The sequence below is a fragment of the Gymnogyps californianus genome, chromosome 6, assembly GCF_018139145.2.
Source record: "Gymnogyps californianus isolate 813 chromosome 6, ASM1813914v2, whole genome shotgun sequence".
Lineage (NCBI taxonomy): Eukaryota > Metazoa > Chordata > Aves > Accipitriformes > Cathartidae > Gymnogyps > Gymnogyps californianus.
Window position 1 is genome coordinate 31,013,540 of NC_059476.1, and position 27,749 is coordinate 31,041,288.

Consider the following 27,749-nt stretch of genomic DNA (forward strand, 5'->3'; position numbering starts at 1 on the left):
CTGAAATTTATTTAGAAGTCAACAATATAAGGCCAGGAAAAGACAGACTCTTTGAACAACAGCACAGGGAGGGAAATAGACAGAAAGGGGAAAATGCACACACCAGACAGCTGTTAGGCAGAAATAATTTTTGCCACTGTCATTTTATTTTTGTCATTCAGCCAAAGATAGAAGGCCTAGCTAGGCAATAAGCTTCTTGAGCACAAAGTTTTGTGTTTCCCCAGCAAAAGGTAATTACAATGAGCATAGATGGACAGCCAGAAATACACAGACATGCAAGTCAGATATTGCTGTTGCACGATTGTCAGGTTTACTGACATCAAACCAGTACAGAATCAAGTCTCTCTCTCCCCCTTTCCTTCCCTTCTCCAGAGTGTGTCTCCAAGATGAGAAGGGGCCCAGTCCTTCTATCTGCAGCTTTATCTAGCTTCTGTCTATTGATAATGTTGAGTACTGAAACAGGAAGAAAGCAATCCATCACACTGAATACTGACAGAAAGTACTATTTTCTAGACAGCACTTCAGAAGCTCCGAAACAGTGAAAGCACTCCCATCATGTTGTTTTCATTATGGCAACGCAGTATCTTCAGTTCTTCCCAAATTCTAGCTGATACTCCCTCTTCAATTAGTCCCAGAGATTTGAGACATTATGTACTCCAAGAATTTTGGGGATGAAGAAGGGTCTTCTCAGTAGAGAGAGAGGATAAAATGACATATACTTTCTATGTGTTTGCAATGTGTTTTTTCAATAAAAATGCACCAGCATTTGCAAACGTCTTCAGTTGTTAGCAAAGTTGCTCACCTTTATTATAAATGACAAAGAAACTCAACCACAGCTAAAAAAGAGCAGCTTTACTGAGAACTGACGTATCTCTTAGGTGTGCTTGTACCACAAGATAACTCTTCTACCTACTCCTCTGATGAAATGAGCCTGAATACAGTATAATGGGCTGTGTCTTACACATTCCTACAGTGTTCTCTTCTGTTTAACAGAGTAGTTGAATATTCTCTGACTTCCTCAGGTCCGAGGCATTTTTTTAATCTCACCCTTTATTGTCCAACTGCCCTATCACATTCATAACAAAAATTCATAATCACACCATAGACTAGTATTTTGTAGATCCCACTACCCATCAGGCAAACTCAAAACCCAGCAGTAAAGCAGAACCAGGTTACTATAAATCAAATATCTGCAGTACTAGCTTCAGTCCTAAACTTCACAAGAATTTATTTGAATGCCTTTTTACTCCTTTTCTAAAAGACTGAATAATAAAATCCAGACGGTACAGGAATCCTTAGCTAGTCTTTGCCAGTTTGAATAGCTTTTTATTTGAACACATTTTTTATTTTTTCCCTATATTGTTGTGAGCATAACAATTATTTTTATCTTAAACATCAAGAAAATCTGCACGACAGTTCTGGAAAATCCTCTTCCTCCAGTGAGAGAACTGGGAATACAGAGAATCAGTATTCTCAAGACAAGTCTATAGGCGTGTGCTAGACATGACTAAGCACTCACCTGAAATATGTGGGCAGGTTGCTAAACAATGAACATGTGTGTTCCTCTCCCAGGAGATGCTCACCACTTTACAAGACCATGGTACTGAAATCAAGGAGGATGAGAAATAGGGGGGGAAAATCTCCCAATTTTCAGTTTTGTTTTCAGGTCTTGTCCGAAGGATTTTGTTAAACTGCCATTAGAATGGGAGCAAAAAGAAGAAAGCCCAAAAGACTGGATACCAAATGAAACTCAGCACAGAAACAGAGCACTGTACCAGAGAAGACAGGCACCAAGATTTATCTCTCTTTTCTGCAAGCATTCACAATGAAGCACAGTGCAGCTGCTAGTTCATTCACCCCCAGCAATGGGCTTCGCATCGAAGGCTTCAATTAAATACATCATTAACATTTTACTCCACAGAGAATCAGGTAGGGCAGCAGAACTGTATATATTTTACCAAGTGATCAGATTCTGCGTTCATTCATGCTCCATAGTCATTAAAAGTCTCGGTACAAAGGACTTTATTTCACTTAAAAAAGCCTTGCCAACTGGCAACATGTTTGTTCACAGGATACCCGAGCTCCAAGCAGCCACCAATGGAATGGTATTTAAAAGACTTCAGAATCTGCAGCAGCAAATACCCTTCTTTCACTTCTCAGCGATTAGATGGATTGCAGCTGAATTTTTAGCTAAAAAGCAGGAAAAAAAAAATTCTGCTTTTCAGCAAGAGAAGGAAGAAAGTATCGAAGAACACTTGCTCTGCCTTAAATACAATTCTTTAAAATTACAGAGACACAGGAGATTTGATTATTCTTGACTGCCAGAATCTATAACATTCAGATTGATGCTGAATAGCCTCAACTTCCTCTTCCCCGCAGAAGACCATATTGTTTAAAAAATGCCAAGGTGCTTCTTGAAGTATGGGACAGCATTGAACAGTTATCTCAGTACTCACCTAAAAGTGCCCCTCTCCACATCCTGTCCACTTAGTCGGACATGGATCCCTTCTTTCAGAAAAGAGCCAAAAGCCATGTATTCTGCTAAGGCCCAGTCAACAACCCTGTTCTTGGTCATTTCCAAGCGGGCTCTCAAAATCCGAGAGAGTCCTACATTGGAATAAAGATCAGAAATCAATGGACCTACTTCAGAGATATTTTATATTCATGTTACATTCACCATTCTCTTTCCCCACTGGCTAAGTTAAACACAGATGCTAATAGGGTCTACAAATTGTTCTTCTAGAACTGAACTGCTAGCAAAGTAAAATAACTTTCCCAGGCAAAGGGTTGCATAACGTTCACACCTTGTTTTAGAAGAAGAAAATAAGATTGGCTGTGTCAGAAACTACTGAGGACAATTAAGACCCATGGTGAAACACTTCTTCCTAAAGATTTATATTCACATCTCTAACACCAAGTACTATTTTATAAGAGACTGAAAATATCAGCTATTGGGTTTGTGATTTTTTCTTCTCTCTCTCTCTCTCTCTCTCATTTTTTCTTGGTATTTCTCTTATTGGACTTCTGGAGATGTTACAAAGTGAAACAGGCTGGATTAATCAATACTATGAATATCATATAAATAGGAAATTGTAGCAACTGCCAACGGATTTTCAGTTGGTAACCAATAGCTGTTGTTTTACAGTGAAGATTTTATAAATTGGTAAACCAAAACACAAGTTACAACACTGTGACCTTTAGAGGGAATAAAACTTCAAAGCTGCACACAGGTGCTTCCAGCTTTGAGGCTATAAGCCTAGTGTATTCAGTGTCACTTAACACCATCTGATTTTCACATCTGCACTGATGCTTTTGGTAAGCTATCCTATTTGTTACTTTCCCCATTTTTACAAAAATCGCCCTGCTTTCTTTCCACATAAAACTATTCTCTCATCGAAATTGTTGCATTTTAAGTTAAAAGAAAAATCTTGCAAATTTTCTCTTTAGAATATACAAAACATTCGATAAAACAAAATAATCTTCCAATTGTGTGTTGAAAGACTGCAAGATATTAAGCTGTTTCATTCTCGTGGAAGGACTAAGTACTTCAAAGGTGCTCTTCCCCTGCTAACTCTCCCAAAATTTTCTCTCATGACCTTTTAAACTGCATAAAAGAATCTAGCAGACCAAAGTTTGCTTTGAACCATAAATCTATCTTATATACTGGTAAGTGTTACTTAGTGTCAATGGTTAATCAAGTTACCAAAGAGAGACTGTCTTACCTTTTAATTAGAATGTCTAATATTACATTTTATTGGCTGACTATAATTTCAAATTTATCAGTGTCACAACAAAGTGCACAAATGTGTAAAAGAGTTTTAAAAGTTCATCGATTAATTGTATCTGCTCAACAAGCTTGCAACTGATAACTGGGAATGCCCTATCATCATTACTTGTAACAGTGTTTAATTGTCCCAAAGGAACACAAACACAGAACATCTACAGCAGACACACTTCATTCCTTGATGGATGACTCTGGAGAAGAAAGATTAGCTAGAGTTTTTACACAGGAAAAAAAGCTCTTCCTCCTGATCCTAAGTACATTCCGTACAAGCCAACAAAAGAAAAAAGATCCCTAAACAAAGCATCTCCATGTTTCCCTATGGAATGAACATATTATTGCTCCCTGTAGAGCTGCTAGACTTCAACCTGATCAGGGAGTAAAAGAATTAACTCAGAACTTTGACACAGTGTTGGGGCTCCCCAGTGAGACAGGCACATTTAATTTCTTACTGTAATAGATGCCAAATTCAGAATTGAATCTCTACAGACCAAAAGCTAAGACTTTTTGAGAAAATGCTAGATTTGTGCTATCACCAACGCTAAACGGTAAGCTGAAAGAAAAACGGTCTGAATTTGCCCACACAGAGTCCATTCAGCTGTACTAAAATTAGGCTCATAGTATATCAGCAATGTTGCCAGGTCTGAAAAGACCAAGCTATATTCCTGAGTAGAAAATTATCTAACTACAAGAAAAGTGTCTTAAGTGGACCTCAAATTACCACTGGTTTTAGCATTAAAAAAACCCATTAATAGTGTTTCCTGAGATGGGTGCCTTACTTCCCAGTAAGTCCCACAAACGAGCTGCATAGAGGCAGCACTTTCCACAAGGACTTGAAGAATGAAAGGATGTATTAACTTAACGTTACAAAGAGACTTTTACTTCCCTCAGAGGAAGATCGATTTTAATGAAGTAGGGAACAGAAGTGGTGTGATATTGAAAGAACACTATGCTGAGAACAAGCAGCAGGACCTTAACTGTCACATTCTCCTTGCCCATAGGGTGGAAGAGTTAAAATAAAAGTCACAGTCATTTTCCTCTTTGGGAAATGGCCCAACAGCAACTCGTGTGCAGAAATATAAAATCTGAGCAAGAAACGTAGCCACTAGGAGAGACAAAGACTCCAGCTGACCTGCATGTATTTTGAAGTCTTTGACTGGCACTGAACTAGCTACATTGCCAATGTGAGTCAGCAGGTCTTCTGAAATGCCAGTTGGAGGACAAGACATGCTCTTGGGTTCTCCATCCACGTTAAAGAATCCTGGAAGTAAAAGATTTGGTGAGATGTTCAAGGACTGATTAAGAGATATCTACACTATCTACAATTTATTTAAAAACTCACAACTCTTAAAAGACATTCTAAGCAGCAGTCTAAACCTAGTTCTTCACCTTTCACTGGGAGACACAATCATTTTGATTGTCTGTATGACAACAGAATTTGATCTTACAGGCACACAATGATCTGTTGTTTCTGCTTTCACTCCCTGTGAAGTCCAACTACATGGGCAGAGGCAGCCAATAAAAGGCATATGGCACCTCAATCCCTCAAAAAAAAGAAGAAGAAGAAGAAGAGCATGAGACATACTCCTTCTTCCTGAAGGAAGAGACAGTTAACATCACAGGAAAAACAATGCTAAACTGAAAAGACATCTTTTTCAAAGTCACACCTTACTTTGGATGTTTTTTAAGAAAAACATCTCTTTCAAGTTGATCTGGCAGAATGTTTTATTTACTATCAACAGGGGCAAACCAAAGGTCACATATTTTATTTTAAAGGAACACTGTCTGATAAAAACCATTTAAGAGTCCTAGAATATGGACTCAAAATAAAAGCACAATAATATTAACACTAGGATAAGTGAAAGGACACTTCTTACCAGGCCAAGGTGAATCAAGCCAGTGCTTGATATGTAGGATCTTATTATCCTTAGATCTAGTATATGCTTCTTCACATATTCTATCATACTTTGCAATTTCTTCCTGTAGAACAAAAAATTTCTTTTTAAAAAGGATAAACGTAACACCCCTGTATCTTACAGATGACACCTATCATTCAGTATGATAAAAACAGTTATGTAACTTCTGAAGAAAATGCAGTTACCATTATTCAAACAAACAATTTCATTTTATCTAGGATCAAATTGTCTTCTAGAAACATGCTTACCCACATTACTCTAAATAAATTATTTAGTTTATTGAACAGGTGTTACAGAGGAGAGTACTAAGAGCTGAAGTTGCAAGCATTACTCTAGAATGAGATAGAACTGAAGTACCAAATATAATTTACAGTCATACTTCTAAGACCAGCATTATCCAGCTCTCACACTTCTGGCTACAGAAGCCACTAAAGACTAGAAAAGAACCTCCTAGAAAACTAGTCTGGCTAGGAGAGTCTAGCTAAGAATCTGCTGGCTACACCTGTCAATGGCAACAGATACAAAGCCATACAGAGGCATTCTGCCTCTACAATATCTATGTTTCAGTCCAAAACCACACTCAAGTTACTGAGCTAGCTAATCTTTAAAGTAATTAACAGCTATGTTGAGCTCAGTCTACACAGCAAAACCTCCATCCAGGATCCTGGATCCAGTCACCAAAGCCCATGCCACTATTGGCACACTCTTACAACGATTCAGGATAGCTAGTTCTGCATGAGCTGTGATCATTCTTGCAGATAACAGAATGCACCCACACAAACTGCTTTTTTGTTGATCTGCAATACTGTGTCACTACATAGTTAGCCGTACCTTCTCAGAAGGTCCTTTGTTGCATCTGCACTCTACACATTCACTTTCAAAAAGATTAAGGTAAAGACCTAACCAGCTTAATACAGGCACCAGACTCTACACTTCACCCTTCTGGAATATTTCAAATGATCTCTGAACTTAGTTGAATTATTGCAAGAAAATAAAAAGGTTAAATTGATTTTATTACATTATTGCTGGATGCAAGGCTGCCAAGGTTATCAATATGAAGCTACAGTTATACCTATGAGCATTCAAATACTGTCTTATGGCTGAATCAAGATTCTAGAAATGAAGAACAGCTGACAAATGCTTCCATCTCCAACATTCACATCTGATCACTTTTACAAATCTCAGAACTGAAGCAAATTTTTTTCTGTGCAATATGTATTAATTACTTCACAGCACTTTCAGTCCTTTTGTTACAACAGCACTATCTATTCTACATGAAAATCCAAACCAAATTGAATCAGAAAGTGTCAAAGGGTGAAGGCTTATCACAGTAATGAAAGGAAGGTTTTTAAGCAGACAGCATACAGTGACAGCTGTGTCTTCCTACTGACAGCTTCTTAAGTTCCCTTTAACTCTGTTGACATGTACCTCAAACTCCTGCAGTGTTACAGTCCCATCTGCAATCAGTTTGTCAGCATACTTCTTCAGCACTGGCACTTGCTTATGAATCTGCTTGTACATTAGAGGCTGGGTGAACATCGGTTCATCCATTTCGTTGTGCCCTCTCCTACGGTAACAAACCTACAAAGGGAAAGATTGTTTTTGTTGGTAAGGAAAAATGTAAAATGAAATCTTTCAATTTCATAGTTTTACAGAGATTTTAGGAGGTTTATGGCATAAAAACATTTATGGATTCTTGTGGGGCTGCTAGTTGTTTGGTTTTTTTAAATGAAGAAACTAAAGGCCATTAAAATCCAAATATGTTTTCTGACTGGGTCTTCTAAGCCACAGAAAAATAAGAGAGTAGTACATAACACACAGAATGAAAAGTTAAGAAAACCAAGACTTACCAAGTCAACCACCACATCTTTATTGAATGTGTTTCGCCATTCTGCAGCTACACTGCACACATACATTACTGCTTCAGGGTCATCAGCATTCACATGAAAAATGGGAGCATTGACCACACGAGCAACATCAGTAGGATATGGAGATGAACGGGCCATACGGGGGTCTGTGGTGAAGCCAATCTAAAAATTCCAGAAGCTTCCATTAAAATAATTTGGGCATCTCCCTCTACTTTGTTTTGAACGCTTGAGGTTTTCATTTAATAGTCATTTACACAGCAGTAGTATCAGGTTTTCATTTTGGCTAGCTAGCTTCTTTTTGCTCCCTTGAAAACAAAACAAAGCAAACCTAATCCAATTAAGTGTTACAAATTGAATGAAATAAATGTAGGTGATAAAATATTATCCACTCAGAGTTGCTAGATACTATGATCGTTTTCAGGAACATCCTAACCATTCTAATAAACAGAAGGGACAAAGCACCCAGCTAATAACAAACAAGAATAAAAAGAAATACACTAGCAACTATTCAGCAGACAAATTGACTGGAAAATGCTCTACTTGTTACCTGGTTGTTGACCACAACATGAATAGTGCCATTCGTGGTGTAGGATGGGAGGTCACTAAGATGAAATGTCTCATAAACCACTCCTTGTCCTGCAAAGGCAGCATCTCCATGTAATAATATGGACATAACCTAAGAGGGAGGATTATACACACATATCCACATATATATTAGAATGCAAAACTGCAACTTAAGCTTCTCAGCAGGATTTCTTTGCTCCATATTTCTGTAGTGCTTATAAAATAGAACTTTATTTCTATAATAAACCATAGACTTCTCAGCTTTCTGCTGCCTCTGGTCAGTTCTCAAATGAAAGAAAGTTTTAAGCCTAATTCCTGAAGTTACCCTTGAGGTACCATGTCAAAAACCTTATCTAGTTTAACAGGTGATATATCCCTTTTGTGAAGGAGGAAAAGGAAGACTCTGTGATACAAAACTACTGGTAAACTATTTTTATTAAAAATAATATGAAAAACTACCAGTAAGAGTTACTATATTAAACAATCTTTACCTTTTTCCCTGCTGTATCCCCTCGATAAAATTGTTCAGCTTTTGTTTTCCCTTGCACAACAGGATCAACTGCTTCCAAGTGAGAAGGGTTAGCCATCAGGGACAGAGTGATTTTCTTGTTTGTTGCTCGGTTGATCCTCTCATGGTACATTCCCAGATGATATTTTACATCCCCAGATCCCTAACATGCAAGATGTGGTCAAGATTCAGGAATGTCATTCATACCAGCTGTATCCAATTGACTACGCCTAAAATTTGTGCTTCAGTCTGAAAAATGCATCTAGCTAATTGTACATCAGTATGCACTATGGGTTTGACACCGTAATTTCAAATTGGAACACTGTTCCTATTTTATTATCTTAGTGTCACTATCCAATATTGGATAAATATTTACAGAATATTGATAATAATTTCATTTATATAAAACAAAGAAAGATCCTTAGAGATTACGAACTCAGTCAAATGACCTGGAACTTACTTATCTACAATCATCCCTGAGATACCTTCTGCATGTTAGAGGTACAGTATGGTCTTTAAATTTGTTAAGAAATTTCACCGAATCCTATTCCTCAAACTAGAAAAGACGACAATGCATTTCAGCAACTGATAATGCTATTTTCATAATAACCATGACCAAAATGACTAAAAACTACCTTGAATGTTGAACCTCTCTATATAGATCTATTGAAGAAGCATCTTACCTCATCAGCTGCTTCAAGTTTGGGATCAAACTGACAGAAGATCTGTTCCAGCTCTTTTCGGATTACGTTAGCCAATACATTCAGCCTACCTCTAAGAAAATTCCAAACACAGTTATGTCTCAAAAATGGTAATAACAGGGTTAACAGCATAAAACTTATAAAGTCAGCAAGCCACTCCTCTGTCAGAAATTTGCAAGTAAGAAGTTCACTTCAAACTTTTGAACCGGAAACCCTTCATTCTACCCTTCTCTTTCCCATTGCAAAGTTCCTCCAATGCATTCCCACAGATGTTTCATACACCTAGTTATCCAAGTATGAGCAATGAATTTTGTAGCTATCTAGCAGTCTTAATATAATGACATTAATAATTAATTAAGGCAGACTACAAAAGCAAGTTTGATACTATCTCGCCAAGCTTTCTCGGTTCTAGACTCTATGCAATGGGATAGATACCACGGCTGCTGCCACATTTGCTCGCAGCTTCAAAGTACACTGAACTGAGTTTTGCTAGCATTTACCTGTGAAGCCTGTAGTCTCTCACTGACAGGTATTTGTTACAGTTCTGTGTTCCCATTACTCACTATGACTGACTCTTGCTACCCTAGCTTCTCTAATATCAATTTTGTTAATAAAAGTCTAGAACCCCAAATTTGTCTTAAGACAATAAGCCCATTTGTTGGGGGGTTTCCTTTGACATTACCTATGAGGCATCCCCATTATAACGTATTCAATTCCCATTTCGCTGGATTTATCAATGATGGTCTTAAGTGCAGGAATCATTACTTCACATCCTTCCAAACCAAATCTCTTTTCGGAAGACCACTTGCGAGCAAGGAAGTCTTCAAATCTTTGCCAAAAAGAAACCAAAAAAACCCAAGAGAGAGTGTTTGTATTAAGATAATGTAGCAAATACTTATTGTCAAACATCTGTTAGCAAATAAAATTACATTACACTGTTTTAAAACATCTGTGAATACATGGTTTTAGGCCTCTGGAAGTAAGTCACATGTAGGGAGGGAGACATAGGAGAGAATTAAGTCTTCTTTCTCCTCCATCTGAGAAGTATTTACCAGGACTTTGAAACAATTCAGACAGGAAGAAGAGTCTCCACCTCAGACAAAATTCACTTCCCAAGTTAAACTCTGCTCCTTCCCATGTACACAAAATGTATACTGACCACTGGGAAGGCAGAGTGACAGTAAAGAAGTCTCTTCTATGGATTGAAGAAAACGTAAGAGAACCTGTATTTTCTGAAAGTAACGATTAAATACTTGTAGAAAACCACAGTAGAAAGCACGCCTATTTCACAGGTCCTATTCAATGGCAGGGCTCCTCAGACTGTGTGATGTAACGGTTGGTAACGTGCCAAGAACTAGGACACTGGTATCTCTGCCTCAGCTTCAGCAGGAGAAAGATGTCAATCCTTGACAGCTCTACGTTCTTTCATTCTTTAATGTATTTGGGCCAGAGGCAATGTGAGTGGTTAAAAAGTACCTTTTAACAAACGTTGAAAAGATTATATGTTGTAAAGCTTGGGGATACAAAGGGCAAAGAAAATACGTCTTCATGAAAATAACTGTATTGGTTACATCATCTGTGCAATGCCTCGACTCGTAACACTGCCATAATCCATTAATACTTAGCTTATTCCTCACTTAGAATGCTGACATTTACCTCTTTAGATTGAAGTCCTACAAGCAGTGAAATGAAGAATTGCCAAAAGACTCTCCGTAGCTCACCCATCAATACCGTTACAATTCGGTCATCTAAGCAACAAGCCAGACCCTCAGCTGAGCTATGCTGCCAGAATTCCTCGGGGAAGTCTGTGGGGCTATGCCAGTTTATATAAACTGAAAGTGGGGTCACATGTGAACAGCAAGTCCTACAGGGCAAATGAAAGTGGTGTACATGCTGTTTTCCTCCTCTTTGCAGCTGCAAGTTACGCCAGTATTGGACAAGCAGAAAGTTCATTATGTGAGGCAAACTGCCACTAAGTGTGCAGAACTACAATACTTCACAGTCACATCTTGCAAGTCCCCTATATGCCACTGTGAGTTCACAAAGGCTGGGAGCTCATCCGCTGTCACTGCACGCATTCAGTACCCAGTGAAGAGCAAGTCTTATGAAAGATGGTTGCTCTCAGAAGGGATAATCTAGAAATGCTTGACGCTGCACAGGCTTAAGAAGATACCCAGATGAGCCTACACAATCAGGGTCTAACATGTGTACTAATGCATACACAAAGTAGCTCAAAGATATACAATGAGTATGTCACAGGAGGAATAGTTAAAAATGACCCTTTGTTCAATAACCTATCAGTGAACACCACAAAGGATGAGAAACCCTGCTTTAAAATTCAGTTTCAAGTACCTGAACTATGTAGTATTTGGAACGAACATTTTTGAAAACAGTATTCTTGAGCAAAATGATGACTATCTGCTTTACAAAGCCACAGATCTCAAGAGCACAGCCAGTTTTCCACAAAACCAGATTTTTTTCTTGATCGTTATCAGACAAAAAAAAGCACACTAGAGGTAACTGGACAGGAATTTATGTAAAACTTTTTTCTTCCATTTTCAGCAGACAATTAATTTGGCAGAAGAGAACATTCAGCTCCTTCATGCTACTAGAAACCCCAGATCTTTCCACAGCTTAGGCAGGAATAAAAGCACAAATTCTTCTCTCAAGATAAATGGACATGGTTCATACCGAGGGCTTGTTAAACAAACTTACTCAAGTGCAATATTCACTTGACCATTAAGTGACTTTTTTATTTCTGTTTAAATGAAACTTTTAACCAGACAAACAATCTTGCTATAATATTGGCAAACAAAACACCTGGCAAAAATATCTTCTAACACCTCCAATAAGCACTTCATTTTTAAGTCTTTGAACATAGAAGCTTAATCAAAAAATGTGTCTTTATAAATTTCTAACTCTTGTGTTTATCAAAGGATATGCAAACTGTTTCAGATTGTAAGAACTGGAATAAACCTTGTGCCTGAGAAGACAGTCTTGTTCTAGGAGTGAGAGGGTAATTCAGTCTCTGGGATCACAGTATTTCCATACAGATAGCCACAATGGGAGCGATCAATAAGCTGTTTCCAAACATGTTTTCATATATTGCAGAGACCAAAACTCCTGCAGCCAGGTCATGCAACAGTACAGCACATCTTGGCATACCTCAAAAGGGCAAAAACAGGACTTGAAATCACATTATGCCTCTCAAATCCAGTCCCATCTTGGCACAGCTTTCCAAAGAGACTGTTAGCATCCCAGCAAGTCAAATAATGCTCATGTCAACATTTCACCCATCTAAAAATTCTCCTTGAGCTGACTGTTAGGATGGCTTCCTTTGATCATGTGCTACTAGAAAGATGCACAGTAGATAGAATAGAGCAGAAGATCAGTATCCAATGTTGTTCTGACACCTATTTTCTGAAACAGTTTATGAATCTTTAACACAGATGCATATTACTAGTCTGTTGAAACAACTTTTTCCCAGTTTATCTCCGCAAGCCAATGAAAACGTTGCCAGATATGCCACTAAAGGCTGCACAAGTGTTACAGAACACAACCTGCCTTTTAAGAAAATAGAATACTAAAATTCACTACACAGACCCTGACATACCTCACAGCACACACTTTCCTTTGATATCGCAGCCAGGTTAACTACACCCACCTGTACTCCAGATTTCACTTAGACTCTTCACCTCCACCTCAGCAGTTTACAGACCGCAGCAGCTTCCCACACTAGCTTACACCCAGCAGTCTCAGAGCAGTTTCCCAGCACCACCCCAGCGTACCTCATCGAGCGCACCAGCCTTGCCAACAAAGTCCTTTTTTCCTCATTAGTGAACTTCATAACTCCCGGCGTCTCAAACTTCTGCCGGATCCACTGGCACTGCTCCACATCATTGATGAACATAAACTCCAAGCCAATGTGTTGGCAATAGGTATTCTAGGATGTGAAAACACCAACACAGAGGCTTTAGGAGTTAATAGGCCATGAAGAAAAAAATATATTTTTTAAATTATATTTTCTGTATATATTATTCTTCTGACAGCTATATTGTCTTCTTCCTCTTCCACTGTATCTTCCCCACAGTAATCCTAGAAGCAAATAAATTATTTTACTTAATCCAGTTTTGTGCCAGAAAGCTTTCTCTACAAAGTAACATTTCAAAATTTTGAATCTGGAAGAGTCTCATTTGGTAATACAAAGTTGGCCAATAAACCTGCTTTAAACTAACGGGCATATTTCCCCTAACTCGCTACTGTTCTTACAGGCATAATAGAGTCTTTTCTTTAGATGCACCAGCAAAGATTTCAAGTCATTTATCAAAATTTACCCTGTCTTTTTTAAATGTCATCTGAAATCAAGCAATAAAGACAATGAGAAGACAACTATGAAGCCTCATGCACATTATCTGATAACTGTCAAGCCTCAGAAGGCTGGAAATCTGAAAAAGAATCCAGATGAGAGCAGAGAAAGGACAGGGAAAATTGCAAAGACACTTCAGAAATTTCATCTCCTTGTTGCATTTTTTTAATTTTCTTTTTCTTACCTTAAAAAGAATATTTCACCAGAAAAATGTGTCCAAAATACAAGTCAACAGAAGACCTATTCTGAGTTTAATTTGAGACAAACCCACTCTGAACACATAATATGTGCTCTCTACTGCCTCTAAAAAGGAATGTAATGTTAACTTCAATTAAAAAAAATTCCAAAGCTCTGGAGAGAAGAGGGAAACCAGAGGGTTATTTCTCTTCAACACAAATCAGTTCCTTGAGGCTTTTAGATTTTGCTATTATTTTGTCCATTTCTTTGCACATTACAATTTTAGGGATTAGCTCTTGAAAATTGCTGCACAGACATGCTAGAAGTGCAAAAACCAAAAAGCAAATACAGAGCTCAAATGCACAACAGAGATGATGTGGCTTAACAATCTACCATGCTTCAGCTAAGCTGATGTAATAGTCAAACGTGCAAGTCACGACATTCACACTTGCAACAGGTCAAAGCCATGAACTCTTATATGCTCAGTAATTATTTTATTTTTAACATTCTTCTAACTCAGTTCCATACTTCATCCTTTAAAATATTTCCTCATCCCTAGCCCTTTTTACTCCAATGGATTTCATTACCATGCAACAGAAATCTCTACAGCTTCAGTACTCCAAAATCCTGGAAAAAGCACAATGGGGAATATCCAATGCTTACTAACTCAGTAGTTTACAAATTCATTACCATTCCTACTTGCTGTTTTGCTATTTGGAGTTCCCTTCTAATTATATTTATTCCTTTAAATTATTTTAGCTTTGATGACTTCACATGGCATAACCATATCACCTGTCAGATAATGAAACTCTAGAAAAAGAATTGGGGATGGAAAACAAGGACCATCACTATCTACAAGCTACAGCTGGACTTTAATGAATTTGGTACCCAACCCTCAGATTTTCACTCAGGCAAAAGTCTCACTAAAGCTAGGGCTCCGAGAGCAACCCCTGCACATCCTGAGTACGGTATGCAAAGGTGTTTTATCTGTGGTAGGACACTTAAAAGACAAGTTCTAAAGGCTCTACTCCTTTTAAATACCACCAACTCTTTACAGAACTAGGGCCCGAATTAGTATTCTACCATATTCACTTATTTTATAGTTATCCTTAATCTACGTGTTTCAGATATCCAGGCAATGAAACTAATGGTACTGCCACCTCTAGAAACAGTACAAGGGTTATTTTTAATGTCATTTGAATTCTTTACATGCTCTATTAATAATTGACAAATGTTAAGTTTTTTGTGACTGACAACTGGAAAAAGTTCAGTTCTGTTTGGATGAAAACAATCACAAATCAAAAAACGTCCCACTGACCTCCAGCCGTTTGATGATCTCTCGTAGAGAAAGACTGTTCTCATTTCCTCCTATGAAGGTGGTTGTAGGCAGCTGAAAGACTTTGTCCAGATCTGATTCATGCAAACCATAAAACCCTACAACAGGTACATTATCAATTTGCAAAGCAGGGCAGGAGACAGAAAGGAAACCAGCATTGTTTTTCAAAGCACCACAAATTAAGTTTAATAAAGCAATGTTAAGAAAGAAGGTACCAGATTAAAAATTGAAAGTGTGAATATTTTGGAGGCATCCATTACTACAATGCACTTTAGTCTGGATTTTAAAAAGAAACGTTTTAATTAAATAGATATTGTTTGATTAGAATTACCAAACTATTCTTTCTTAAATGCTCAGATAGAACTACTGAAATTAAAATCACCCAAACCTTTTTATATTTTAACATATTAGCATATCTGCCATCAATTCTCCATATTATGTCTTGCACTTCACTGTTTAGTAAAATAACTACCTGTAATGATTGGGATTTCTTCCTTGCTCTATCATGAGCAACAAACACAAAAAGAACCACTTTTCACAGACAGAACCAGTTGGTTGGAAGCATACTAGATTAATTTATACAACATTAATAGACAGACTAAGAGAAAGTACAGAACATGTTCACTGTAACGCTGTGCAAACACTCTGGTAGAACTTCCAAGGTATCTCTGTTCACCCTCTTTCTCTTTATAGGGAAGTTAGCTTGAAATAGCCATGTAATGACCTGTACAGCTCTATTTCCCTATCGGCGACCCCTTATAAAACAGACAGATTTACACACACACACACCCCCGCAACTAAAACAAGGGCTTGTTTAAGCATATCATCCCATCTTGATTTAGACATATCTAAACTTGTTCTGGCTGAGAATATGGTTTAAGAAAATATTTAACTTAACTATTATACAGTTTCAAAAGCCAAAATACACAACAGACAAGGCTGAAAGACTGGTATCAATGCAAGTTAAAGGCTTTGCATGATAGACTTTAATCTAGACCTGTGTCCTGGTTTCGGCTGGGATAGAGTTAATTTTCTTCTTAGTAGCTGGTACAGTGCTGTGGTTTGGATTTAGTGTGAGAATAATGTTGATAACACTCTGATGTTTTAGTTGTTGCTAAGTAGCACTTATCCTAACTCAAGGACTTTTCAGTTTCCCATGCTCTGCCAGCAAGCAGGTGCGCAAGAAGCTGGGAGGGAGCATGGCCAGGGCAGCTGACCCCAACTAGCCAAAGGGGTATTCCATACCATGGAATGTCATGCCCAGTATATAAACTGGGGGGAGTTGGCTGGGAGGCGTGGATCGCTGCTTGTGCATTGGTCAGCTGGTGGTGAGCAACTGCATTCTGCATCACTTGTCTTTTCTTGGGTTTTATTTCTTTTTTTTGTTATATTCCTTTTCATTACAATTATTATTATATTATTATTATTAGTTAGTAGTGTATTTTATTTTACTTTAGTTATTAAACTGTTCTTATCTCAACCCACGAGTTTTACTTTTTTTTTTTCCCCTCCTTCCCATCCCACTGGGAAGGGGGAGGGGGAAGCGGCTGCGTGGTGCTTAGTTGCTGGTTGGGGTTAAACCACAACAACCTGTTAAATGAAGAAAGGAAAAATAACTTCTTAAAATTGTAAGAAGCAAATGTATAAAACTTATAATACCCATTACATACAGTTACAGAAACTTATATATACATAAAAATTATATATGTGTGTGTGTGTGCACATGTAAAAGTATTTTAAAAACTAAAAGTAGCTTCTCTATTTTTAATTTTGAACTCTGTCTTGGTTCTGGTTAAGCTGCAGGCATCCACTTTAACCCTGATATGACAGCCTGCACATAACTCTTAAATCAATATAGAATAGTGCTCTGTATTTCCTGTTAAATGAATTTTCTGAAGATGAAAACGAAGAAGCAATTTAAAGATGAAATAATAATGGAACTTAGCACTTCGAGTTGAAGTCAGGCCATAGGACTGCATTGCCACCACTTTTACTATACAGCACTGTCAGTAATAACACATTTTGTGTTTTAAAAATAATACATTTAAAAATACTATATTTTAAAATATTGATTTTGGTTTTAATAATGATTTTAATAATATATTAAAATGTCAAATCTGGAGTGACCAAAAAAAGTGTTTGTGTACCACCACTTCTCCTTTTTGGTACCGTAACAGGTTTTTCCAGCACCAAATTAATTCTGGTTTTCTATAATGAAAAAAAAAAAAAAAAAGGAGGAGGGGGGAGGGACACAGGATGACAGGGGCTTTAGTGCCATTTGAAACAAAGCAGTGCTAACATCCTTTTTGTTTTTTTTTTTTTTTTTCCCTTTGCTGACTTTCTCTCAGACTTCACAGGCTCTTCATGTTCTGTCATGCAAAAACCAGAACACATACAGGAGTGCTTTGGGCACACACAGAACATCTGTGCTTTGTACTGCAGCACTGTTAACTTAACCAGGTTTAAAGAGATATAACGTTACTGAAATCCAAGAGTTCCTGAAAGCAATTCTATAACTTGAATCATGCAGTAGGTACACCTGTAACTAGCCGCACTTTTAGAAGCAACTCCCAGAAGAAACTTCCTACCAGAAGGTCTCTCAAAAAAGAAACCAGAAGACAGGACAAAGAAAATGCACAGAAAAATCAAACACTAAAATACTTTCTGTACTACCAGAGACCTTTCATAAGTTTCCTGCCTGGAACATTCAAGGACAGGCAACATTTGAGAACCTTCTCTTTTTTGCTGTGCCAAGACTAGGTTAGAAATTTTGTTTGCCCTCACAAACTGAAATATCACTTCAGTTACACTCTCAGACACATCCCCCCATCTCATTCACAGGTCTAGCATATTTTTCCTATGCTCATGAGGGCTTCAGTATGATGCCTTCTGACCAGTGACAACACTCTGTACTAAACTATCTGTAGTTTAAAGAAATTTGTACTGACGTGCTAGCAATCATCCATGCTCCAAACAGATTATATTTACTCAGTAAACGTCTAATGTATTTTCTAGTAGGTACTTTCCTTTAATTAAAGGTGACATACTTCAAAGAGAACCCCTAATTTGTGTAAGCACCTCTATATTTACAGTCTTAACCACTCCACTGCCTTTATATGATGAAGGGTCAGAACTGCTTCTTTCCCTACCACCAGAAATAGAAAACACAGCAGCAAAGAGGCAGTAGATGCACTTACAGTAAAATTAAGCAGAATGTGTTTTATCTACTACTTGCACTATGTTTTATGCCTGCTCCAAAAAGCTTCCCTACATATCAAAGAAAAACTGATTCAGTGTCTTTATCAAGTAGAAAACCACCTTTTAAGCAAACCAGGTAGATTGAAGAGTAAAGAAAAATCAATCACATGTTTTTTGATTTAAGCAGAGAGGAGCAAAGAAATTGATCAGGGCAATTTCTCAAAAACATGCCCTCTTAGCAACCAGAACAACCTTTGCAAAAGCAGACCCTAGTGTATTACACACTTCCAGCAGTAAACTAAAATGATCACCATTGGATTATATACACAAGTCAAGAATATCTACGCTTCCCGTGTTTTCTTCTGATAACTTCAAACAGACTTCTTCAAGTTATACAGAAGGAGTAAGTATCAGAGGCTAGAACCCAAATTTGGTATGAAATTTACCCTAAGTTCCTCTATCCAGCATTTCGTTTATTGCTTGTTTTTCCAATTGACTAGCCTTCAGATGTCCCCAGTCAAAACAAGTATCAAGCATAATGGTATAAAAGTAATTTAGATTAACAGAATCCTGGCCTCATGTATTGATTAGTATTAATTTCTATACAGATTTGGGGTTTTAATAAAGTGTTTATAAACTTCATTCATCAGAAGGTGAATTCACAGGAACTTCACCTGTAATCTCAGAGTAGAAATTCCATCATCCTGAAATGTGAGCCTCCTTACAGATGCTCAAAGAAACTATTTCATGATACCAGCATGCAGAAAAGGTAGCAGCTTCCCTGAAATGTCTTATTAAATCACCTCAGCCCAATGAGATAAGAGACAAATGATCATTGCAAATAACAAGGCATACAGTGTACACACCAAGTTTATCGATTGTAGTGATTAAGTCAGATGGAACAAAGGAATCCAAGTCTGCATCCAGAATTCCAAGGGGATCCAGCTGAGCCACATGATGGCCGCGGATCTGAAAAAGGAGGAAAGTGAGAGAAAAATCACACTAACAAGAGTCAGACAAAGGGAAAAAGTCTCTCCATAGTATGTGTATCAGCCATGAAGTCAAATAAGCAAACACCACTAATGTCAGGAGAGGGTCGTATTTCCCAAGTTTTCCCATAAGAACAGGAAATAAGCATTATATCTCTGGATATGTATACTACCTCTATTAAAAATTGCTGCATACACATTAGAACATAACCTTTATTTTGTCTGACATACAAGTTAAACTGGAATTACACTGAAGTTTAAGTAAAGAAAACCACTAAAGACTGTACTCTAAATCTCTGGGTAAAATTAAGAAACTATGACTAGTCTATAGATCCTATCATTTGCTAATTCAGTCATTTTGTATTTTTGCCTGAATCCTCCTTTCCGCGCCTGCAGAATACTAAAATACAGCATTGCTGACCTAGAACATAGATTGGTGCTGAAGAAGTTTATATTGGAAGTGAAGGGATCACTCTTCATGAGCTCTGGTCCACATCAGATAGCATTTATTTTCATTCATGAAATTTCGGGAATTTCATCTATGATAAAATTGACATTCAAGACACCAAAGAACACGAATTCAATGGGGAATTTAGCCAGCTTTCAGTTATCCATATGACTGGTGTTAATGCATGCCACAAGTTGCTATAAACTAGTGCCTTATATTAACATATAACATTGCTACAGAAGAAATAACTAATTGATTCAATAGAGCCACAAATAAAAACCGATTTTTTTAATATAATGTCTCTTGTGCGTGATTCTCATATACCAAATTAGGTCACTAAGAGCTTTTTATAGATGAATATATGAATATTTTCTCCTTAATGTTTTTCATTTTAAGGACAAATTTAGATCACTTGGGTAGAATTTCATTCACACTACTAGTATCCTAATTGTCTCTAAAAAAATATATTAATAAACTGCAATATTAATAATGAATTGCATCACACAGTAATAGAGTGTGATTAAAGTGTGGTTCATCAAGAAATGACTTGTAAAAACATTATTCAAATGTTCTATATTTGCAGGAGAGTTCATAACAAAATGCTTTCCACTCACAAGCAAACAAATACGGCATCTTTTCTAGAACCACCAGCCCTGTAAATTCAGTCTGGCCTCTGAGATTCTTTGCATCTCATGAATCACCAGTAATAAAACTCTGACAGGCCAAATGATGCCCACGGCAACATCTGTGCCACCTCATTGTTTACAGCAGCACAAAGTCTATCTGACTGGAACTAAGCAAACAATTCTGTCTCAAGCATCATCAACAGGAAAGAATTCACCTCCCTAAGCTACATCTGCTCTGCAGTGTTAGCAGGAAGAGGAAGAAGATCAGCAAGAACACCAAAACCCAGAAGATCAAATCAGTAAAGCGCTGTACCATATTACACCCCAGGAGCAGTTTGGTCTTTAACTAAAAGACAGTATTTTCCTCAATATCAAGGTATTTTTTAATAACTTCCACTTCTTTCACTGGATACAGAAAATAGTAACAACTGCAAAAATCAGAGATCAACCTTGTGAAAACACATGCCTGGAAAATTTTCATCAGCTGCCATAAATTTGACTAAATGCAAGTACAGACTACCTGAAACTAGACTTTAAAATCATTTTCTAGACACAGATGCAAAAAAACCCAACTACATTATAAAAGAAGACTCAAGAAATTACTTTATCTAGACTCATTTTTGTTAAGCACACACATTTCACTGGAAATCCTTCTTTCAGTGCGTCTGGCGCTCTGCATTAGAAAAAGCAATAGATTAACTGCCTTTTCAGAAGACCAGCTCAACAGACCACAAAGCAGTTTACCACAAAAACCATAAAATACTGACAGGTTTGAGAAATGAAAATTCTGTATCCTTCTCCATTTCATTTCATTATCAGGCAAAGGAAGGTCACAAATTGATCGTATCCCTTCAACACTGAATTTAGGGGGTATTAAATACGTTTAAAAACAGTTGCCTTAGGTAATCCTCTTTCATTGTTTGTCGCAGACACATGGGTGCCTGCCATTTATACAGACATTTCTGTTCCATCACTTGAGTTGGACGGCACACTCTTTCAAATACAGGAAACGAAATGGCAATCCCTGAACTACTTTCAAGTAAATGGTGTCAAAGCAGCCCAACATTCTCCAATTTTCTCTAATTCTTCAACAAATTTTTACTGCAAGCAAAAGTGAATGGGCTGAAGTGGTTGTTTTCTACATAGCTGTTTCTAAGCAAATTTCATATATTCTTTATATTCACAAACCATTCTACTGTTTTACAATGCCTCTCCAACAGCTGGAATAACATAGTTCAGATATGAACCATGTTATAAATCAATGGTGACAATGTGATGTGTACAGAAAAAAAGTTTTTTAAAAAGTTCCTCTACTATTCTTCTGATGATAGCAAAAAGGACTTAAAATTCTTAGTGCAGGGCAAAACAGATCTGCTCAAGTCAAACTGTAGCAAACTTCTTGGGAAGCTACATACTTATTTAAAAAAAAAAAAAGGGCAAAAAAACCCAATTTAAAAATAAAACTGGAATATTTTGCTCAACACAGATCTACATGTTTAGCAGGTTTCTTTTGTTTCACACTGTTTTTAAGCCTTTTATTGAAATTAAGATATTAAACAAGTCTAAATAAAAATGTTTAAACTTGTTTTACATTTAGAAAACATCTAACAAACCCCACTGTGCTATTTCCAAAATCCTTCTTCTTTTAGAGGAAAAAAAGAAATTAGACTTCATTTCTTAATTTAATAAAAGGGTTAAAAAAAAAAAATAAATCTGAGCGTGAAACAAAGTCAACTTTGATGAACAGCTCTCTCAAACTAATCAAAGCTGACCCAAACTCAGCACCGTCAACCTCCCAAAATTCAACTTCTGGTTAATTCATTATTTCTCCTCTCTCTTTTTACCTATAATCCTGCTCAAATCAGGAATCTCAAAATTCACACTAGATGTACGAGAAGGCAAGCACATTTCCTCCTTTCTTAAAGACAGGTAGTAACATTTAGAACTGTAATACAAACTTTCCCAGAGGTGAAGACAGACTTGGATCATGGAAAAGTTTGCTGCTGAAGACAGGGAAAAGTCCTTATTTCACTGCACATATCAGGAGATTCATTAGTACCAGTATATCTAGGACAACTCCCTTCATACGAAGCAAAACTATTTCAGATAACTTAGTTTTCCAATTTGGTCAAGTAACTTACTGAATCAGACACACACACGCAAAAAAAAAAATCTTAATACAGTCAAGTGAGCCAAAAGAATAGTAAAGACTAAGCTTTGACATGTTTGGCTCCTGCTCCTGGTAAACAGGCAAAACCCAATAGATTCATGTTCCCTTTCACAAATGACTATCTCCATAAAGAGCTTCCAGGTTAAGTCAGATGACCAGCATAAGGGCTGCGGGTAATCTGAATCCTGAGTTTGCTACGCCAGAGGAGCATCCCAGTCTGAATCCAGGACCTCAGTGTTCAGACACTGTGCAGGGAAGAAAAGATTGTCTAGTTCAAGACATTTTGGATCAGAAGCAAGACAATAGGCAAGAGTTAAGACCAGAAGACAAACAAGAACATAAAAAGGAAGGAAAGGGTTGTTTGCAAAGGAGAGGCCCTCCCACACCTACCCCAAAGTACACTTACTTGGTATGCTCTTATCAAAGACTGCACAGCAAGGTGATCTTCAACAAGCTTTTCAGCTTTACCTGGTGTCTGGGCCAGGCCATGACTCTGAAGAAATGATGCCTTTCTTTCCAACTGATCTGGTAGATGGGGATCATATGCTTGGCCAGCATTAGCATTTCGGAAAAACAAATCCCAGGACTGGACATGTGTACAGAGAAGGAAAGAAGAAGGAAAATTTATTACCTCAAGCAAAAGTCTCAACCAAAAGCAGCTCCTTCAAGCTGCAAACGGTACCTCACTACATTACAGTATGAAGTACCACTAATAGCAAGCAAAAAGAGAGCACTGGTATGTCCACATCTTGGTAGCAACTGTGTGTTTCATTTACACAGAGCCCTTTTCATCTCATTTCTTACACTGAGCTTGTTCAGTGGAAAACTCTCCAGCACATGAGTGCAAAGCATCTTTGTACATTATTCTGTCACACAGCTCTTTTTAACTGTGATGTTTATTCAGGCAACCAGTAATGGGTATGGTATTATGCTGCTGGTAAAGAGGTATCAAGCCTATAAAACTGAAAACCTTAATAAATGAAATGAATCCATTCCTTTAATGACACTTAAAGAATTTATGATACTTCAAGACACTCACTGAATATGCTAAATCAGAATCAGTCCTTATGGGTCTTTCTTGAAGAACCTGTTTAAAAGCAATTACAGCTTTTCTGAGTGAGGCTGGTCTAAGATCCTTTCCTCACTAGCTTAGGTTACCTTACTATGAAAGAAATTATGGACCTGGTTTCAGGTGCAAGTCATAACTTCAGAAGAGTACTTATTTCAGAAACTGAATCACAACAAACGAAAGATCCTTTTATTTCCATCTGCACTTTTACACAAGCCACTTCCCCCACATATGCCCAAATCTTGTTTTCCTGAACTGTTCCATTCTGATGAGGTAGTCACTGTCCCAGGTCAGAATGGTATTAGATATATGGATGCCAACAGACAGCAGCAGAATGGGATAAAACATCTGAGATGCTTTAACCCAACCAAGAAGAAAGCCTGCACTAGCAGGGGACTAATCAATACCTGCGCTTAGCTTACAGTTTCCATAAAAGGTAATGAAAGGTCATAAAACACGTTCCTCAGTTTGGTTAACTTAGGAAAGAAAGCAAGCTATTTCAAAACTTTAAAATCTTTGAGTGGAATAGAAGAACTGTAAAAGCTAAATTTCATTTTGTACAGTGCATGTTATTTACTCTGGCTGTGAGCTTGGAACTAACACATTTCAAGGAACCAGTGCCAGAAAAGACAAAAAGTAGCCCAAAGATTTGATTTTAAAAAGAACATTACTTAATATATTCATTACAGAATACACAAAAGAATCAAAATAATGTAATACGAACACTGCATGACAGAAAAATATTTATAAAATTCTGTTTTCATTAACAAAAAGTCTTCATATTGAAATTTCTACAAGCTTTAAGGCGTTCACAAACACTATAAGAGGGGCAGCATACAAGAGCTAAATATCACCCCAACCTTCCAAGTTCAAGTTATGGAAGTGGGGGGACTCACTGAGCCTGTGGGCGGGAACCTCATCATTAGCATGAAGCCACTGCCCAAGAAACACTGCTTTAATGCACCTTTCTTACTTCTTTATTAATACAAGGCTGCATTGATACAAATATGATAAACTTACTTAATTTATCACCCTGCTCTTACACAGACTTGATCTAAACATAGCCTAACTTTTATATGCCATGACAAATTAAGGCAAACAGATCATGCTTGGTGGTCAGTTCCAGACACACTGATGAAGAATTCATTCCTCCTCCCTTCTCTCATTTATGTCCATTTCCTATATTCTTCTTACCTTAATGCCTTGCTAGCCGCACTGAGATCAGAAGTCTGAATTTACACAATATTCTATAAATGGTCTACAAGAGTCTATTAGTGTAACTGCATTTCCTCTCGTATTCTCTCTATACACCTTCTTACTTTGTATTAAGAACAGTATTGTTATTCCATGCCTATACAGCACCTAGTCTGAGAGTTTGCAGATCCCAGACAGTGAAAAACAGATGCAATCCCTTCGTTTTACAACTAAGGCTACTTAGACTGGAGGAATTATTTTGGCAACACACAGTTATTAACTTGGATTAAATTAGGAAATTCCAAACACACATTTGGAACCGCGACAAATCTGACATGTGGTATTCATTCAAAGTTTTAATAAATACGCTTTTCTTATGTTAAGGTTCGTTCCTCACTTTTTCCAACACCCTGATACACATACAATGACAATAATAATATAACTATTCCTTTGTTGAGTCAAAAGCTTTTCATTTAGATGTAAAAGTTATCACAGCACAGTCCCACAAACAATTGAATATGTTTTTAGACAAGTGCTCTGCTGAGACAGTTGCTAACAAAATCCAAATAGACTTGTGCAACAAGCTACCTGTTTAAGGAGAATAAGCATAGGACCCTTTCTTCATGCAAATTCACAAATACAAAGAAATACCTTAAAAATGTTTACATCTGAAGATGCAGCCAGCTGGGACAGAAGGAACCCACACTATTTTTTCCTATCGCATTTTTGAACTTATTGATTTGTTGGGCAGGCTTGACATTTAATCAGAGGGGAGGGAAAATACATCATTTGGCTACAGAAAATTAGTTTTTTCTAGATACACATCCATCAAAGCCTTTACAAATTTCTACAGTGTCTTTCAAGATTGATACCAGATTATAGTCTTCAAGTCCTGTGTATCAATGTCAGTCTTTGGCAACAGCATTTGCCACGTGACTGAACAGACAGAAGACCAGCTTGGTTTCACAGCAAACCTGCAAGTTCTCAACTAAATTAGTAAAGTTCTTTAAGAAAATGGTAGAGGAGACTTACAATAGAAAAATGCATCTGTAAAAACTAAATTACTATAGTGATACATGATACATTTTTTTTTTCTGTCGGCAAATCCGTATTGTAGTTAACCATTATTTTCTCAAGTAATATAATACAATTCAAGTGATTCAGTGGCAATATTCTACTCTCATACAATGAACAGTGTTGCACTTAGAATAACAAGTAACATATTAGTTATCTTGATGGTTTGGTTTTTTTCTAGTAACATCACAATATTTATCAACTGCAGTGAGGACAGTAAAGCCTTAGAAGACACACACTGAGCATCACTACATCATTTAAAAAAAAAAAAAAAGAAAAAAAAGATGAAGTCAAAACAAAACAAAAACCTCACACTTTTTCCAAGTACATAAAACAAGGAAGTAATTACACACTCACGGTAGAGCGGCTGCATACAGGATAACATGGCAGGCATTATGTACTCAATATCCAACCATGCAGTTTTGTAATTAATCTTGTGATAGTAATAACTGAGCCTTGTCAAGTTTCTCCCTTATGATCTATGGCCCTGACACCACGCTTCAAGGAGAAATAATGATGCCTTTTTCAGAGGCCACGTCATTTTATTCTGATTGTTGTTTTGGCTACTCTAAGGATAGGAAATTCAAAAGACAAGGAAAAGCAGGAAATCATCAGGAATGGATTTGCACAAAGAATAAAAGCTCCTATGAATATAAATGCATATTCCTTGATATATAACCATGGTATACATAGAAAGGAGAGGTTATGCATTAGAAAAAACGCTAGTAACACTGAATACGCTCACTGGAACATGACAGCTGTATTTCAAACAGTTTTAAATAAGCATACATGGGAAGACATGTCCAGTCAAATCTTCTGAGGGGGAAACAATTTGAGGAACCTTGATTAATTGGAGTTTCTATGTAAAAGTGAATAGAGTATGATTTTTAAAGCCCAGGAAAAATAAAGCTTTTTCATCTCATCAACTGGAAGGAGGCACATCCCCTCTCATAAGAAGGAGATATCCAAGAAGAACCATGAGGAAAAATAGGAAAGAAAGAGGAAAAAGAGGAAAGAGAATGTAATGTCTAAATGCCTAGCACAAATTGGCTCTCTAAACCATGCTGGACATACTGGATAAAACAATGAAATATGAGTGGCCTGCAGAGAGAGTGAAATTGTTAACAATACCATAACCAACACCACTTAAGCCATTGGTGTCTCTCGACATTATTTTTTCAACACTTCCACCACTTTCCGTAGCAGAACGACAAATTCACAACTTGCCTACAGTCATACAGCTATGGTATGAATTTTTCTGTATTTTTAAGAAAACAAGGTGAGTTTTTTAACCCGTTTTATTAAAGCCCAAATTGAACAACTTCTGTCAGCAAAAATCTTGGGTAGGTATTTACAGCTTTCAGATGATGAAATGAGATGGTTTTCAGGAAACCAAGGATTAATTTTCTTGATGAAACCAAGCAAAATTAATCGGCATCGTTCTCCTCCCCCCCTTTTTTTCTAGGCTGTGAAAAACCTAATTTAGGCAAGAATAGCTGTAAAGTAATCCATGATGTCCATCAATCATATTCTTTTCAGGCACACAGTGAATTTACTTCAGTTCATTACTCTTGTAAGTATATTACATATAGTTAACCTGGAAAAGAATTCACACATTTTTAAAATGCATCTTGAATTACCTGGGATCCACTCCCTAGGCCACACCCTACTCCACCAGTACATTTACATTCCTCTGTCCATTCACTTCTGCTAATTTATCGGTCGCCGTTCAACCTACAAACTGCATCACCTCATCAGGATCCA

At 37.2% G+C, this 27,749-nt stretch overlaps 1 protein-coding gene across 4 annotated transcripts in view; it reads right to left on the reverse strand.

The window, feature by feature from the left end:
* Positions 1-27,749, reverse strand: part of OGDHL (oxoglutarate dehydrogenase L) — a 52,760-nt gene that overhangs the window by 22,979 nt on the left and 2,032 nt on the right. For 2 of the 4 annotated variants that reach the window (XM_050898684.1, XM_050898683.1), the window contains exons 2-14: positions 23,055-23,234; positions 19,282-19,384; positions 15,200-15,315; positions 13,127-13,281; positions 10,021-10,167; positions 9,321-9,411; positions 8,621-8,800; positions 8,113-8,241; positions 7,548-7,727; positions 7,126-7,278; positions 5,659-5,761; positions 4,914-5,042; positions 2,457-2,607 (exon numbers count right to left, since the gene is read on the reverse strand). In XM_050898684.1, coding sequence (XP_050754641.1) covers positions 2,457-2,607; positions 4,914-5,042; positions 5,659-5,761; positions 7,126-7,278; positions 7,548-7,727; positions 8,113-8,241; positions 8,621-8,800; positions 9,321-9,411; positions 10,021-10,167; positions 13,127-13,281; positions 15,200-15,315; positions 19,282-19,384; positions 23,055-23,234 — 1,817 coding nt within the window. The remainder of the gene's footprint in view (positions 1-2,456; positions 2,608-4,913; positions 5,043-5,658; positions 5,762-7,125; positions 7,279-7,547; positions 7,728-8,112; positions 8,242-8,620; positions 8,801-9,320; positions 9,412-10,020; positions 10,168-13,126; positions 13,282-15,199; positions 15,316-19,281; positions 19,385-23,054; positions 23,235-27,749) is intronic. The other 2 variants (XM_050898685.1, XM_050898686.1) reach the window with 2 other exon arrangements.